Source organism: Engystomops pustulosus, chromosome 1 (genome assembly GCF_040894005.1).
Source record: "Engystomops pustulosus chromosome 1, aEngPut4.maternal, whole genome shotgun sequence".
Taxonomy (NCBI): Eukaryota; Metazoa; Chordata; class Amphibia; order Anura; family Leptodactylidae; genus Engystomops; species Engystomops pustulosus.
The window spans coordinates 223,654,322-223,667,129 of record NC_092411.1 but is presented as its reverse complement, the minus strand read 5'-3'; the positions used below and the strand labels follow the sequence as shown (position 1 = coordinate 223,667,129).

At 40.5% G+C, this 12,808-nt stretch overlaps 1 protein-coding gene across 9 annotated transcripts in view; it reads left to right on the top strand.

Moving 5' to 3' along the window:
- The window catches only part of INPP4B (inositol polyphosphate-4-phosphatase type II B), a 366,270-nt gene that overhangs the window by 196,841 nt on the left and 156,621 nt on the right, over nucleotides 1–12,808 (top strand). For 7 of the 9 annotated variants that reach the window (XM_072119662.1, XM_072119688.1, XM_072119643.1 and 4 more), the window contains one exon: nucleotides 8,879–8,917. The exons of 1 other annotated variant lie outside the window; for it this stretch is intronic. In XM_072119662.1, the coding sequence (XP_071975763.1) occupies nucleotides 8,879–8,917 (39 nt within the window). Of the gene's footprint in view, nucleotides 1–8,878; nucleotides 8,918–9,606; nucleotides 9,671–12,808 lie in introns of those variants that run through there. One more of the 9 variants, XM_072119709.1, reaches the window with a different exon arrangement.

The window sequence follows — 12,808 nt, the reverse complement described above, 5'->3', positions numbered from 1 at the left end:
TTTACTGTGATAAGTACAACAGTACTGAAATTCCTCATTTAGACACATTTTAGATTATGAGACGGACCGTTTTGCGCTCAACGCGCATTTTCAAGTCGTTGATGTCAACTATCTGAGACGCACACAAGAAACGTGTGCCTGCCGGTAGGCGTCGTCAAGGAGACAGTATATAATACAATGAAACACAATTAAAAACATAACAACAACATGTGTAGGTGAACCTACTAATCAAAAACAATGGGACATAACATCAAGAATATTGTCTCGAATCCCTATATTTTACTAGCCATGTTGAGTAATACAAGAACATTCACCTGGTGGAATATTTACTATATTCTAACTACCATACACAACAGTCATTGTTAAGTGTGTGATGGTAACCCACTGGAAGTGTTAATGAATATTGATATGACATCAGTAGGCAGTGATTATGAGACCTCATTAGTACCATGTAATGTATAAGGTCATGAAGGACAAGCCTTTGTGTTCCCACCAATTTAATTATTTCACCACACAAACATCAAATTAAGTTGTGCCATTCTTTTTTTATATCCCCTCGAGTCTTCCAGTGAAGTGGCACTTTGTACATAAATTTTGCTATCACCCAACAGAATCTGTATTCCATTTTTATACATTTAATCAGATCTGTTATATTTAGCTGTCCATGTAATTACTTTGCATATCTGAAGCAGCATCTACATAGTTCTAAGGGTAATACTGACATAATTGAAGATCATTTTAGTAATGGTTACAAATGATGCAGAAGAAAGAATTGTGCAAGATAATAAATAAATGATGATTGCATTAGATATGGGTTATAACCTGTGCTCGTATTAATGCTCCTCAGCTTGTCAAGGTTACCTCTGTTTGCAGAATTTGTAGGAAGGCAGCTTTTAGATCCCCAGGATAAGAAGGATGCTTATGGCTTCAGAGGCAAAACTTCTGGTGATGTGAAAATCCCTTGGAAAAAGACAACAGAAAACTCATGAATGATAAACGTATTTATTGACAATCATCTCCCCTGCTTTCCACGACTCAACAAAATTATTGATCTGTTTAGGTTTGGGTTTACCAACATAATACTAAATCTCAATAAGGGAACCCATAGAGCTAGAATAAGCAGTACGAAAACTGTATAGATTAGTGAAGAAATAGCCATGGTGCTAAATGGAGTCAAGATTGATCACTCAATCTGACTGTTTTTGTGGTTGCGACACCAATAGATTTTTGCTCAGAATAAAATGATTGTTGGTTTTTCAGGATAATAATAATATTGTTAATCCTGGTGCTGGTAGCCACGTTCCCTGCAGCCTGTGTGTATAGGAGAGATTCAACAGCTCCCGGATGCAGGCATGTTACAGCAGAACATGTCAGGTACTTGTGTAGCTGATGTCTGTCTCTCACATGTGTGTAGCAGAACATGTCAGGTACTTGTGTAGCTGATGTCTGTGTGTCTCACATGTGTATAGGAGAACATGCCAGGTACTTGTGTAGCTGATGTCTGTGTCTCTCACATGTGTATAGCAGAGCATGTGAGACACGTGTAGCTGATGTCTGTGTATCACACATGTGTATAGCAGAACATGTCAGGTACTTGTGTAACTGATTTCTGTCTCTCACACATGTATGTAGCAGAACATGTCAGGTACTTGTGTAGGTGATGTCTGTATCACACATGTGAATAGCAGAACATGTCAGGTATTTGTGTAGCTGATGTCTGTCTCTCACATGTGTATAGCAGTGCATGTCAGACACATGTAGCTGATGTCTTTGTATCACACATGCGTATAGCAGAACATGTCAGGTACTTGTGTAGGCGATGTCTGTATCACACATGTGTATAGCAAAACATGTCAGGTACTTGTGTAGCTGATGTCTGTGTCTCACAGGTGTATAGCAGAACATGTCAGGTACCTGTGTGGATTATATCTGTGTCTGACACATGTGTATAGCATAACATGTCAGGTACTTGTGTAGCTGATGTCTTTCTCTCACATGTGTATGGCAGAATATGTACGGTACTTGTGTAGCTGATGTCTGCCTCACACATGTGTATAGCAGAACATGTACGGTACTTATGTGAGACACAGACATTGGCTACACATTTTTATAGCAGAACATGTCAGACACATTTGTAGCTGATGTCTGTGTCTCACACATGTGTATAGCAGAACACAGCATGTCAGTGGATAAAGTACAAACACCAGCAATGCTATACATTTCACACAGACATGAGCAGGGGGAGGAGCATGGAGGGGTAACAGGGGTGTCATCACTGCCTCTCTCCATCTGACCAGCCTCATTTACATAATAAAGAAAAGATGGTTTTATAATGATTAATGCGTGAATAAAGGCTGGGATGGAATCCTTGTGAGCTGCTCCAACAGGTAGTGGTGACAAGACTAGTGACAGAGACCTGATGACAGGTGTCCTTTAACACCAGTCTAAAATGTCCAACTGAACACTGTGTAATGCAGAATGTTTCCTTTATTGTAGTCATTTATGGGAAGTATTAGTTTCTCAGATAGGTGGCAATAACTGTGGTTTGCAACTACATTTCAAAACGAAGGCCATAAGGTTATGATCAGTGATATGTTGTGGGTCACCTAGAATAAAATAAAGCTCTATTTTAAGGACAGATACAATTACAGTGAATCATTTTTAAGAATTTTCTACCCAATAGTTTGTGAGGATTTGTGAAAAGCAGATGCCAGACTGAAGCAAATTTGCAGTGAAAAATGGACGTTAAAGGACATTAACGTCCATTTTTCATGGTTAATTTTGGCCACGTCCGTGTCCAGGTAGCCTAAGGTTGTGGTTTTCCAGTCAGTATTGGGGTGACCCCTAGGAAAAGTTTTAAGTGAAGAAGGATGTCATTCAAGGTATTTAACAATATACAATATATCTATTCCAAGAATGTTTTAAAAGTTGTCTTGGGCACAAAAAATTGCAGAACTTAATTAAATGCAAGAAAAGTTTAGACTTGCCATGCTTCACCTTTCTTTGATGAAGTTTCCTGTCTAAGATTCTGCAAGGCTGGATGTTGGCTTGTTGTTTGCTGTGTGAATATAACATCTTTATGTACTAGCACGAAGAAGAGTGGAAATAAAGGCTTAAGATAGTCGTAGCCACAGGCTAATCACTGCTGAGACAACAAAGAGCACAAGTTCACTTTTTATTGTCCGTAAGAACTGAATCCTGGCATATTTTTTTCAAGAGATGTGATGCAATCCACACACCACAGAATAAAAAGAAACCTAGCACATCAGGCCGCCAAGTAACTCAGGAATAGCACTAAGCCTGCAAAATGCAGGTATTACTACTGGGGCAGTGTCATTAGGCAGGTAGGGAAGCAGTGTCTATGCCATTGCTACTGGCAATACGGTGCATGAATAATTCTGGAAATTACATGAAGACTCTTCTACAGTGACTCCTTAAAGGGGTTGTCCACTTTAAGCACATTCCAGCAAATACATGATATTGTTTGAGTAATGAAAAGTTATAAACTCTTCCAATATACTTCCTGTATCAATTCGTCACGGGTTCCAAGATCTCTGCTTACTGTCTTCTTGCTGTTATTCAACAGGAAGCTTCATCGTTTACTTCCTGTTAGAACACAATGTAATTAGAGCTGTATGATGGAACAAGCCGTTTACCTGTTTGACATCACATGACCATGGGCCGGTGTTTATTTGGAGGAAGAATATGATGAAGCTTCCTATAGAAATACAGCAAGCAGAGAAAACTGTGAGAAATTCGATAGAGAAAGTATATTGGAAAATTAAATAACTTTAAATTACATAAACAATATTAATTATTTGCTGTAATGTGCTTAAAGTGGACAAACCCTTTAAGGCTCTGTTCCTAATCTTGCAATGACAAGTCTTCTAGCTCAAAGTCCTAATAATTAAGTTGGGTTTCGTGTTACAAGTAGCCATGAAAGCAATGACTTATTTACAGTGAGTGATTGAATAGATGCATTAGAAACAAGCAGATGTGTTATGAACGCCCCTTCCAAAGATTCTAGAGATTCTCAAGTTTCTAAATGTCGATTCCACTCCTTTCATTTAAGAAGCACAATGCTTTGTTGCAGACTAAAGCTCCTGAATGGATGTTTTTTTCTGAGACTTTCAATTACTTGAAATTACTCAATTACATTGAGATCCCACTACCTTGTACTGCTGTTCTGACATGAAGCTTGTCTAAATCCACATTTGTGTGTTTCTGATTCTAGGCCACAAAGTGAGTGATCTATTTTTTGTCAGCCAAATGTTCAGGGTGTTTCCCCCATTGATGAAATGGGACGATTACATCACTGAGGACCTCCCAGTGTGTACTCTCAACGGAGGCTGGGGATAAATGCAATAATTTGAATCCTTCCCCACAGGCTCCAATGTCCTCCGCTGAGCAACATATACGCTCAGCGGAAGACATTGGAGCCTGTGGGGAAGGATTCAAATCCAGATACAAAGATGTGGCTTGCTGCATTTTTTCATCCAGTATTTCCTACAGCATATATTGTGTAGTCAGAGGCAAAGTGGATGCCTCTGTCTGCCAATATGTGTCAATGGATTGGCAGATCTATGGGGTCCATTATCCCTGCAGCATTATTTTTTTCTGAATATTTTTACATTTTGATATATTTTCATACATTATTCTTGTTAAATCTCTTTGATGAAGTTTTGTCATATTTTCCAAAAGAATCAATTTGGGTCCAAATTTGTTAGTCCAATTATTCTGGAATGGTTACATTTGTTGGTCTATCCACTGAGTCTTCATTTGTCCACTGGTAAACAGTTTAGTTAGGCTACATTCACATTGACGTGTGCCCGCTGTACCGTAGCACGGTGGGTACACATCGGCGCTGCTCACCCCCGCCCCTCTCCATAGTGGAACATTGCGCAAAGCACCGTATTCTGGGAAAAGATAGGACATGCCCTATCTTTTCAAGGGGTACAGAACTGTACGGAACGGTACAGTGCCGCACTTGTGCGCTAATAGCCGTCTATGGGGGTCATATATCCAAAGTATATATGTTGGTCGTATACACGTCCCCCATACAGCTGTGTGAGTTCAGCCTAAGATATATTTTCCTGAAGTGTTACTTTATAGAGTACAAGTATAGATTTTGAAGTAATAAAGTACATTAAGCTTCACTATTTGCTATTATAGATTTACTAAACTCCATGTTATTTATTAGCCTAGCGCTTGTCATTATATCTTGGTCTTACTGTTTCTTCATTAAGGCTGGATTCACACAGCCGTTGCCCGCCGTACCATAGCACAGCAGGCACACGGCAGCGCGCAGGGAGAGGAGGAGGAGTTGAGTGCACAGCGCCGTATGCCTTGAAAACATAGGACATGTTCTATCTTTTCCTGGGGTACGGAGAGGTACGGTGCAGCACACGTAGTGTGATGGGGATGTATATCGGCCGTATATACGTCCCTCATGTGGCAGTGTGAATGTAGCCTCATGTGGCAGTGTGTATGTAGCCTAACTATTTTAGTTGCAGTGTTTGTGATTGATGTCCAGCTTTCCAATGAACATCCAAAAAATTAAAAAATAATTTTGATGTAGGAAAAATTGTGATGTGTGTTATGGTTATTAATTATTTTACTAAACTTTTACATATTCAGTCCCTTGTGTGTGTTGTTAGAATATTCTTCTTAATGCCTGTCAACTAAGTATCTGCCGAGGCTTCTCCAGTGCATTCAGCTCATATAGTGCATCCTGTGTAATTAAAAATGTATGTAAATGGAACAGAATATTGCTTCCAGACATTTGTGCTCACACTACTTTTGCAAGGACTCTTGGTATGACTCTTATGATAAGAGCATGTGCACTTAACCCTTTAAATTGATATTACTTCTGTATTTATCACACTCCAATATTTGGATCAGTTACAGTTGCTCTGAAAAACCAATGTGAAATCCAAGCGTAAATGATGGACTGTGAATGGGCATAGGGTGCCCTTCTAGCACTTGGTCAAAAGCCAGATATGCCATCATGTCTGTGTGGGGAATATTCTCTAAATAATATAAGAAGCATCTGGCAGCTGCTTATTCCCTCCTTCTGTAAATAATTTTACCCACTTAGTCAACAGGTTTATTTTGTCTGTATAGAGTGTAATAGACAGCACAGCACTCTCTACAATGAATTCAAACCTTTTTTTTAAAGACACAGCTTGAACAATGTGCAAACAGCAGTAAACAACACAAAGGGCTCAGCAAATTCCTGGCCCCTTTTATGGGAACACATTCTATTACAGAATATCTGTGGTGGACATTGATAGCGTTAAAATGTGTGCAAGAAACTTTCAGGTTTTTTTTTACAACATGTGTATGGTATTTTTTCAAGTCCCATCCACTGTGCTGCTACTGTAAATCCCCATGGGTTCAGAATTCAGAGTGAACACATTTTCAGTTACACCCATGTGAGGGTGTAAATAATTATATTTACTTATTCTCTTAATGTAAAAATAAATGAATAAACATAGTAGAAAGAGAACTGAAATGCAAAACATTGATAAGAAGAATAAGAAATTTGAATAACTTTTCAACATACTTCATTTGAACTTTAGCATAAAATCAATAAAGGAAAAGTTCCCTTTAGGTAAGACTTATTCCAAAAATTGTAAAAAAATGTCAGAAATGGACAAAATGTGGGTCATTTACTAAGGGCCGATTCGCGTTTTCCCGACGTGTTACCCGAATATTTCCGATTTGCTCCGATTTCCCCTGTATTGCCCCGGGATTTTGGCGCACGCGATCGGATTGTGGCGCATCGGCGCCGGCATGCGCACGACGGAAATCGGGGGCGTGGCCGAACGAAAACACAACGTATTCGGAAAACCCGCCGCATTTACAAACGGAAAATGTGTCGCTTGGGATGCGCTTACCTTCACTTGGTCCCGTTTAGAAAGGAGAGGGAAGGGTCTGAAAAGTATGGCTAGGCCAAAGGGGCCTTGGCATATAGACATCCCAAATTTTTGTTATAAAACACAGAAACAAAGCAGGATGTATGCGAAACAAGTGAAAACTTTATTGAAAAAAACGATACATAAAAGCAATTAAAAAGCACTGCATGTGCTAGAGTCCAGCAGCCATCCCTGAGCTCAATGCAACAAAATACATATTCTAGGAAATGAAGCCTATTGTGGCTAGAGCCACCAATAACCATTATATGATATCATATTCAAAGTGCAAAGTATATAATGTAAACAGGGTGGTTTAGCCATAAGGATAACAGTAGATATAGTTACCTAAAGTGCATAGTGCAGTCAGGGAGGGAGCTGGTGGAAAGATTCCCCACGAGTATCGCCTGTCTATGCAGGCTTCCTCAGGGGTACCTTCACTGGGTCTGGGTCGGTGAATTTCAGGGCATCCAGATGCTTTTCAGCGCAGCAGCGCCACCTGGTGGGTGGCAGAGGAACTACCTTGATGAATCCCGGCCGGACCCGAATCCACCGCAGAGAGCGCGCCGCTGGATCGCGAACAGACCGGGTAAGTAAATCTGCCCCAATGTTCTTACCTCCAGAAATTTCTATATCTCTATATTCTAAACCTTTACACTTCAAACCTGTAGCGAGAAAAATTGCAGGTTATAACAATGTGGGTTTCATTTGCAGCACATTTATAAGATTTTGCTAACTGACCCTATATAATGTCTTAAAGGGAACCTGTCAGCAGAAATTGACCTAATAAAGCGCTACCAATATGTTGTCAAATAACTAAAAACTGTCCAGTTCATGGAGCATGGAGGCATCATCTAGAAAATCAACTTTGAAGTGAGATGTAAATTGCTTCTATAAGTCAGAGGCAGAAGGTTTACCACTAAATTTGATTTTCTGGATGATTGTCATCATGCTGGGGCTCTATGGAAGAAACATGATTTGGAAGGTGCAAAGATGCTTGAAAACAAACTCATAGAGGTTTCTGCTGATGGCTTCTGTTTTTATTTAATTTATTATTTTATTAATTTAATTTATTATTTTTGTTTACATACTTCACCAGTGTAAAAGTTAAGATTGTATGTGTTATATACTGTACTTGTTAATGTTTATGCATGCAGGGAGTATAAAAAATGTGATAGAATATAAGAATATGTACATGTGCCTCTGTGCCGCACTCTCCAGATCCAGGACACACAACATCTACATCTTTTGCAGATTGAACATAATGTTCTACATTAGTAAACGCATAAAGAAAACAAAACAAGAATATAAACAATCAAATGGTCCCGGGGAGGATAAGAGTTGTGAAAAGGCAACACTAAATAAGGGAAAATGGAAAATGTGCAAAGTGAATGTTTGCATAAAATGAAGAATATCTGTTGTAAAGTTATAAACCAGCGAATGAGAAATTCAATTTTTAATGAGCAGTGGAAAATGGATCACGGAGGAGAATGTACCCTCTACTCAAGTCTTTATGCAGGCATTTATTTTGATAATATGGACAGTAGCAGCACTGGGATGCCCCTTTGTGACTCACTATAGCTGCTGGGGATAGCTGGGTAATTCAGTCCTAATGAACTATTCATTCTCATCCATTTTACAGTGCTATTGATTTTTGCTTCTCTAGCTGCAGAACAGAAAAAAAGGCAGAGGAGCATGTTTTCGGAAGACTGCTGATTTTAGCACAGAGTGACCAGAATAACGTATAGAGTACCAATTAGAACACATCCTGATCATTTCATTTGTGTGGCCGTAATTCTTTTGGGGACTGAACTGAAAAACGGATAGTTGCACTCTTAGAACAGGAAAACAGGCGGAAATCAATAATCTAATAGGAAGCCAAACAACAATAATAAAGGTTGCAGAACTTTATGGTTTTGTGCTGCCTTCCAAAACATTTATCTTTTAATTTTCTTTTCCCATAGGTTGTTCCAGAAGACAGTGATCCAAGAACGAACAGCGGGGTAATTTTTTTTTTTCTTTTTTAAGTTTTTATACTGATTTTGATAAAAGGAATGTAACGGTGCAAAGATTTACCAATACTTTTTAATACTTCTACAATAGAAATGTAGTATAGATTCCAACAAAACTATATGTATAATATGTGATGACACTACTTTGTGCATCCCTAATGCAGGTTTATACCACCTATTAGTTGGCTTACTTTGTGTCAGAGTACACCATCGTACATTAAAGGGCATCTACCACCAGGATGAAAGACTGTATGCAAATGAGCCTGAGGGACTCCAGGCTCCATTAACACCTATGGAGTTTGGAGCCCCTCAGGCTCTTTTGCATACAGTCTTTCATCCTGGTGGTAGATGTCCTTTAAATCCTTTTTGTAAGTTACTCCCTTTACCAATTTGTTACACTAAATAATAGACCAGGCTAAAAAGGTGTTTAAAATGCATTACAAATGTTGGTGCACATAAAATTTGGATCTGTAAATCTACTGTAATAAATTTATTATATTATATTAATGCTGCTTATATGTTAATTTGTCGGGCACAAATAACTTTCTGACCTAGTAGGTTCTGAGACTTCTTGTGACGTGGACTCTGAATACATTCAGTAATGACTGCACAGCCACCTCTTTCCACCGATAACAAGTAGAACACAGACAGTGCAATGAATGCCATGACCATCTCCAGGAAGACATCATTTTTTTCCTTTAAATACAAATTGTAGAAATTACATAATCAGTTAGTCTCAAAAAGGTATTGCCTGATTTCTTTACTTTTCTACTGCTTTCTATCAATTGCACTGTACAACCCTTTTAGCAACTTACAGTTCTCCTCTAGCACTCTAAATTACATACTTTAACGCAGTTACCCAAAATAGCTTATAATTGGTGCAGAATAATGGTGGCAGTATTTTATGTATTAGCTTGGCTCATTATTCCGTCAGTCTCCATCAGTTCCTGGGGTCTTTCTCCTGCTGCTTGTGGTTCTTGCTTCTCCTGTCTTTTTCCGCCTTTAGTCATAATATTTTCTTTGCCTTGGACTGTACCGTATATACTCGAGTATAAGCCGACCCGAGTATAAGCCGAGACCCCTAATTTTACCACAAAAAAATGGGAAAACCTATTGACTCGAGTATAAGCCGAGGGTGGGAAATGCATTGGTCACAGACCCCCCAGTATATAGCCAGCCTGCCCCCAGTAGTATACAGCCCATCCTGCCCCCAGTAGTATACAGCCCATCCTGCCCCCAGTAGTATACAGCCCAGCCTGCCCCCAGTACTATACAGCCCAGCCTGCCCCCAGTACTATACAGCCCAGCCTGCCCCCAGTAGTATACAGCCCAGCCTGCCCCCAGTAGTATACAGCCCAGCCTGCCCCCAGTAGTATACAGCCCAGCCTGCCCCCAGTAGTATACAGCCCAGCCTGCCCCCAGTAGTATACAGCCCAGCCTGCCCCCAGTAGTATACAGCCCAGCCTGCCCCCAGTAGTATACAGCCCAGCCTGCCCCCAGTAGTATACAGCACAGCCTGCCCCCAGTAGTATACAGCACAGCCTGCCCCCAGTAGTATACAGCACAGCCGGCCCCCAGTAGTATACAGCCCAGCCTGCCCCCAATAGTATACAGCACAGCCTGCCCCCAGTAGTATACAGCACAGCCTGCCCCCAGTAGTATACAGCACAGCCTGCCCCCAGTAGTATACAGCACAGCCTGCCCCCAGTAGTATACAGCACAGCCTGCCCCCAGTAGTATACAGCACAGCCTGCCCCCAGTAGTATACAGCACAGCCGGCCCCCAGTAGTATACAGCCCAGCCTGCCCCCAGTAGTATACAGCCCAGCCTGCCCCCAGTAGTATACAGCCCAGCCTGCCCCCAGTAGTATACAGCCCAGCCTGCCCCCAGTAGTATACAGCACAGCCTGCCCCCAGTAGTATACAGCACAGCCGTGCCCCCAGTAGTATACAGCCGTGCCCCCAGTAGTATACAGCCGTGCCCCCAGCAGAATAAAAAAATAAAGTTATATACTCACCGTGCGCCCCGATGCGCAGCGCTGCTCCCCCGATGGCATCGCGGCTCCTATTCTTGCTTCAGCTTGCTGGGCGCCGTCATGTTCTTCTCGCGGGCGGCACCTAGTATGACGCGCTGCTGCTGACGTCATACTAGGCGCCGCCCGCGAGAAGAGCATGGCGGCGCCCAGCACGCTGAAGGAAGAAGAACAGCCGGGAAGCCAGAAGAGGAGCCGCGATGACATCGGGGGAGCAGCGCTGCGCATCGGGGCCACCGGAGGGTGAGTATATAAGTATTATTTTTTTAGTCAATTTTAGTCAGTATTGACTCGTGTATAAGCCGAGGGGACGTTTTTCAGCACATTTTTTGTGCTGAAAAACTCGGCTTATACACGAGTATATACGGTAATTGTCAGTGGGACCTGTTGGTAACCTGCTGACTGGCTCTTGCCTTAAAGGGGTATATATATGGACATTCACATTTCATTTATTTCATCTGCTGTGTAAATACACTTCACTTAGATGTTATTAAAAATGTACCTGATTTGAAAATAATTAATTAATGTAGTCATTTGGTCCCTTAGATATGGAGAACAGACATCCTTGGATACAACCACGACTGCACAAGTGATTGTGAAGAGAAACAAATAGTTTTTTGCATATGAAATGGCCAGGAGTTACTGCATATCCCAAAGCCATTCTGAATCCAGGAGCTTGGTTGCTTCAATAGTGTATGCCTGGCCACTGTTGGAAGACTACTGGTGGTGGTTGTATCCAAGGATGACTTTAGTTTTTAAGGCACAACATGGCTTTATTTATGGGAATTTTTTTAATAAGATGCAATTAAAGAAATATATGTATATGTCAGATGAATCCAATTTACTGTCAATAACCAGTTGAGAATAGCCTTTTAACCTTGGTTCTAAAACTCAGGAATACATGTTGACAAAGCAGCAAGCCCTGCTGTTAACTGCTTATACAAGGAATGGGGGTTCACCAGTGGATCAGTTTGAGTCTGCCAAAAAAAACATTAATCCTTGAGACTCCATGCCCCTTAGGCTACGATTATACAGAGTGCTGTCTATTAAAAAGAAAAGCATAAGTACTATGCAAGTAGGTACAGAACACTTGGCATGTATGTTGTAAATACAGTCTATAACTTGTAAATCTTTGATTTTTTTTTTTTTTGGACTGTTATACTGAATATTTGTTGCAATAAGTTTCTTGCCCTAAAATTGGATTTCATACTGTTGTCTATAAACCTAATATACATTACTTTATCTTACATTGCCTCATATAAATAATGCATGGCAATGTAAGGGTCAAGTAACTTCGTTCCACTTTGACTTCTCAGCTTCACGGAATCAATTTTGTATTAATGAAAAACTTCACATCCTTTTATTCCTTCTTCACTTTTTATGAATCCCCACTGACTTCTTCCTTTATGCTCTGCCTACCAGTGACTTCATCAGTATGCTGATATTCCATAAAAACAAGCTCTCCATTGGCATAAGCATATTCATGCATAGCAGTTCTAGGAATTCAGGAGAGGTTGCTGATCAGTGGTGATGAGATCCCTTTGATGAAGGAGAAACCGTATTTGTATAAGAATAGGAAAGACTGGATGTCCTTAACAGCTGCTTCTATGTGGTGTCAACATGCTAATGAGGTCACTGCAGACACGAGAAAGTCAGTGGGGGATTCCAAAAAAGTCAGGAAGTTACACAGAAGTGTCAGTCATTCATAAATAAACATCTGTATGTAAAATAAGAGCTGTCTCTGTAGCGTAGGGCCTGCATTATGTATATTAGGCTGTATATTTCCTATATAATTTTATAATACAGAAAAATAGATTAAGTTACACAGCTTTCTTTTCTGTATTAGTGGA